We start from the raw sequence: 5,198 nt of genomic DNA, 5'->3' as shown, positions 1-5,198 counted from the left end.
TGCAGAAAATACTGCAGAATATACTGCAGAATATACTGCAGAATATACTGCAGAAAATACTGCAGAATATACTGCAGAAAATACTACAGAATATACTGCAGAAAAGGGAATGACGACAAAATTCATAAAGTCTTTTCTCTGTTAAACAAAATTAACATTTTTGATTTAAAAAAACAAAGCTCAAGAGAAATAAGTGAGTTTACTCCATGTTGCTTTCCACATTATTTTGCAGTCCACTGTCATGTTACCAATTTTAGCCGGGAGTAAGTTTCGCTTTCTTGATGCAGCTACCTCGTCAGCTAAATCAAGATTAACTAAGTCAAGAACTTTTAGATGAGATTTAGTTAAGCTGTAAAGCTGAACTTGTTAACCTTTTCTAAAATTTATACACAGAAAAGAATTGAGTCTTTGACACAAACTCTGATTTTCTAATTCCTATATCTTTGCAACTCAATGTCGTAGACCTTAGATATTTCAAACTATGAATTCTGTTGCATCAAATTATCTTAGTTTGAACTATCAAAAGTCTATAACATCAAGTTCCATAGATATAGGGATTAGAAAATTTGAGTTTGTGACAAAGACTCAATTCCTTTATCTTCCTAAGGTTTAAAATTTGACAGCTTTAGGGCATGGCTGTAACTTCCCAATAAGTTAAACCTAATACTTTCAAAAGTTTTCAACTTCGTTTATTATACACCTTTTATTATTTATTTATTAAATTTATTTTTCAAATTCTTTATAGAATAAAAGTTAATCTTACAAATAAATCTAAATTTTAAAATGGATAAATTAATTAATTAACTGAAAAATAGATAATCGAAATTAAATAATTTATTAATAATCGATTAATTCGAAAATCGTTAAGTTTGATAATCAACTGATTCGATAATAAGTTAATTTGATTCGATACCTGAGATAGGACACAATGCTTGTAATATTGAAAAGACTACCAACAACCCTGCAAAAAAATGAATAAACATTTCAATTTAAAAAAAAAAATTATAAAGCAAAAAAGGGCTCACTGTAGACAAGCACCGGGCTGAATTTAAAGCAATTGGAGCAAATATAATTTTCACTTTAGTCAAAAATGAACCTGAATATTAAAATTAATTCAAATTTTTTCTTATTTGAAATCAATGAGACTGATAACTAAATTTGAATTTTTTATTCCATCGTTCTTTAAATAATGGTTTAAAGGGAATGTATTCGTAATTTTAAGTGAATTTAAAGGGACTGTTTACGTAATTTTAAGTGACCCCTCCATTTACGCTTGCAGGTTCTCTATAAAAGTAACAGCAAATGACCGAATTTAAACCTAAAATTACGTCACTTATATAGAGAAATCAGAAACCTCGATTAAAAATAACCAGATTTTAATATACTATAAAACAAATTGATGTCTAATTCATACTTCAAGGGGTTACTTGAAACTACAACGTCAGTCCCTTTAAAGATTCTATTTAAAGGGACTGTAAGCGTAATTTCAAGTGACCCTCCATGAAAAGATGGCAATGCCCGATTCACAACAGTACACTTAAAAGCTTACTCTGATCAATTATGAATTAGATATCAATTTGTTTAGAATATTAAAAACTTTTCATTTGAGGTTTCTCTACATAAGTGACTTTCTCATTTCTACTGCAGAAAAACATATTAGAATTATCAGAATCAATACTTTTAGATCTTTTAAGATTAAGATATCTTTTACATTATTGATCAGATAAAAGGTTCGTAGTGAATTGAACATTGCCATCTTTGCATGGAGAGTCAGTTAAAATAATCTTTACAGTCCCTTTAAAAGTAATTTAATCTTACCAAGTAAAGCCAATGCCGACATCTTTTTCAGGGATCTCTGTGTGACCCATGCAAGCTTAGAATTATTTATTTGAAAACAAATTTCATCACATTTACATTTCTTTATTTAACAAAAAATACATTTATTGTAAAAATTAAAATTTACTTACTGTGATACAGAATCCCTTAAGTTTCACATTTGGAGAAACATTAAGGAAAATTAAATAATACAAGATTGAAAAAAATACCAAATCAATCAAAAAAATATGTAGGATTTCAGTTTTTTTTTTCAAAATTCCGATTTTAAAAATCTTTTATCTTTGCAACCCGATACCGTATATTTTGAAACATGAATCCTGTTAGATCAAATTGTTTAAGTTTGAAGTATCATAGGTTTACATCATCGGGTTGCAAAGATTTTGAAAAATTGAGTTGATGGCAAGGACTTTGTTCCTCTACAAGTTCTGATAATATAAGATTGATTCACTTCGGTAAAAAATACACAATGTAACTGAAGATTATTTTTGCCTAAACAATTTTTGAAGAAGGTTTTCCTGAAAATACCATAAACTTTTAATCTGAAAGCTTGTTTTTTTAAATATTGTATTCTCCATGTTTCCTTCAGAAGAATTATACGTCAGACAAAGACTCAGCAGGATGAGTTCTGCCCAAGCCGAGCATCTTAAAGTATATTTTAAAATTAAAAAATTGAAAATTATAACTTTATTAATGGTTTATCAAGAATTACACTATGCTTCAGTAGAAGTAAATATTTCCATTTACTGTTATATAAGGATATAAGGATTCATATCTCTAATTGGATAATGAGATAGATAGAAAGATAGATGTTGCCGCTATGCAATTACTATTGGTTCAGAATAGACACCAAACACATGGCTGAACCCTGATTGGATCAGGCGCTAATGGACTCGGCATCCTAGAGTGATTAAGTGAGAACAAACAGCCATTTTAAAAATATGCAAGATTTCGATTAAAAATAATTCTAGATAAATAATACTAAAAATAATACTAGAGTGATTAAGTTTATAAGCCCGGTTTTTTTTATGAAAGAAAGGAACTGGGGCCAAATTTAATGAATTTGAACTAGGTCACTGAACTTCTGACTGCCGGTTCAAATTTGAATCACTGTTTCAAGTTAAAGATTTGTTAGATGATTTGAACCGGCGGCGGAACCTCTCCATTTCATTAAATAATTTTTTAGACGTTTTGATTTTCCAATTTTTAAATCTGCTTAATCATAATAGTCATCACATTATACAGAGCTGGGAACTTTAGAATGGTGGATATCAGGATTAATGCTTAAACCTCTGTTTTTGCTAATCTCGAGACTAACATAATCTCGAGATTATGTTAGTCTAGATTAAATATTTAGATCAACAAATAGGATTCTAAGAATGCCAAATTGGTTAGTTTCCTTGACTGACAGGGCCTTCACTTAATTTCTCACTCATTTATTTATCAATAAATTAGTTAGAATTGGTTACAAAAGAATCTTAAACGTATTATTAAATATTTTTCTTCGCCGATTAATATACAAAATGGCCGACTACAAATTCTTTATTTGGTATAAATTGCGGATTTCTCACTTGCGATAGATTTATTTTCAAGGCTGTCATTAGTCAATACAATTTACGAACTATATTCCTGCACTCTCATTGGAGAAAATAATATACGGATATCCAAAGAGAGAGAAAAAGAGTGGATTAAGGACTAAAATTAAAAGTTTCCAAAGTGGATATTCGGATTAAGTAGTTGGGATTCTAAAGTTCCCGGCTCAGGTTGCAGAGATAAAACAGATTAAAAAAGTGTGAAGTTCCAAAGGAAATAAATCGTGAAAATTGTAAAATTTACAAATAATAGTAAATTAAATTTAGACGCTAAACATTTTTCTAGGTTTTAACCCCCCCCCCCTCAAAAAAAACACATTATATTTTACATAGTACACTACATACAGGGTGTTTTTTAATCTTGTCAATTTTGATTCTTCTCTATCAAAGATAAGAAAAAAATTAACATAGTACTTCTATATACATTTAAGGAAAAATTAGATGATTATTATAAAAGATTTTCGAAGTTACCGCCCTCATTCTCAAAAACAAAAAGTCGCTCTTTTCCTAAAGTTTTTGGCTGCTTTTATGAGAGTGTCTCTGGTGACTTTGTTTTCACGCTTCTCCATGGCTTTCTTTGTCTGGTCTAGACTTCTAGGTTTGGCATCATAAATACACATCTCATCTATACCACAGAAGAAAAAATCCTGTGAAATTTGGTCCGGGCTCTTAACAGGCCAGAAATATTCCAGACGGTTAGAGATGACGCGGTTCTGGAACTTGGCTATGGGAGATACTCCAAACCATTGATTAATAACATAACCTTCGCAGAACCTGAATAGATGGCCAAACCTTCGCAGAACCTGAATAGATGGCCAAACCTTCGCAGAACCTGACTAGATGGCCAAACCTTCGTCATCAACATTTTTAAATACTGATCCCCAGTAACTGAACCTTCAAACCAGTTATCTCCACCCAATGGTAGCCAATGGTTCTCATTCCTCTGATTTTGAACTGTTCCAAACCTTTACCGTCTTCACCTTATTGCAACTCAGCTTGAATCTTGGTTTTTTAGAATGGAGTCTACAGAAACTAGCGAACTAAGGAGGAGATTCTAGTTTGGGCTGAATAACTTTGAACCATATTTTATGTTCCTTGGAGAACATTGTCCTTCAAGGTTTAAAGCAGGGGGGATGATAGTTCTTTACCTGTGTGCTCAGTCAGCTGTACTGTACACTTACAACTGTTTACTACTAATGATATATTATAGGTTAGGCCAGAATATCTTATAATAAACATTAATATGCAGTACGCTCTCGGTATAGTTCCCGGCCCATACAATTAGTAAAGGATCAGCGTACATCATCACTCTATATACTATAACCTCGTTGGAATCAGTGTTTACATCATCGCTCTATATACTGTAACCTCGTTGGTGAAGTAAGAAAATATGAAATCTGAAATTCAGTAACCTTCCATATCTGTTTTCAGAACGGAGATATCACAAAGAATGAGAAAGTTATCAAAGTTACAAAATTGACAAGATTAAAAAAACACTTTGTACTGAAAAATCTGAAAAATCTGCTAAATATTTGAAAAATCAAGATTTCAATAGTTATAGAACTTTACTTGAGTGCAAAGGATGCTTTGTTGTAGCGAAGTCCAATATTTACATCCAGACTTGTCCTAAATAATCATTTATAAAACTAAGCTTTGCTCCCCTTTTCCTGATTGATGTTACATTATAAGGACTGTAACTTTGTTAGGGTAATTTCAAGAGAACCTCCATTTAAGGATGGCAATGCCAAATTTACAACGGTACCCTTTAAACCT

General features: G+C 31.2%; 1 protein-coding gene across 1 annotated transcript in view; it reads right to left on the bottom strand.

Annotated features, from left to right (window-relative positions):
* The window catches only part of LOC111717918 (uncharacterized), a 10,297-nt gene that overhangs the window by 485 nt on the left and 4,614 nt on the right, over nucleotides 1-5,198 (bottom strand). The window contains exons 4-9 of the mRNA XM_023493384.1: nucleotides 4,995-5,051; nucleotides 2,417-2,478; nucleotides 1,968-1,982; nucleotides 1,819-1,873; nucleotides 914-961; nucleotides 249-349 (exon numbers count right to left, since the gene is read on the bottom strand). Of these exons, the coding sequence (XP_023349152.1) occupies nucleotides 249-349; nucleotides 914-961; nucleotides 1,819-1,873; nucleotides 1,968-1,982; nucleotides 2,417-2,478; nucleotides 4,995-5,051 (338 nt within the window). The remainder of the gene's footprint in view (nucleotides 1-248; nucleotides 350-913; nucleotides 962-1,818; nucleotides 1,874-1,967; nucleotides 1,983-2,416; nucleotides 2,479-4,994; nucleotides 5,052-5,198) is intronic.

Source organism: Eurytemora carolleeae, unplaced genomic scaffold, assembly GCF_000591075.1.
Source record: "Eurytemora carolleeae unplaced genomic scaffold, Eaff_2.0 scaffold1737, whole genome shotgun sequence".
Lineage (NCBI taxonomy): Eukaryota > Metazoa > Arthropoda > Copepoda > Calanoida > Temoridae > Eurytemora > Eurytemora carolleeae.
Note: the sequence above shows the minus strand (reverse complement) of the source record. Positions and strands in the feature narration are given on the sequence as shown.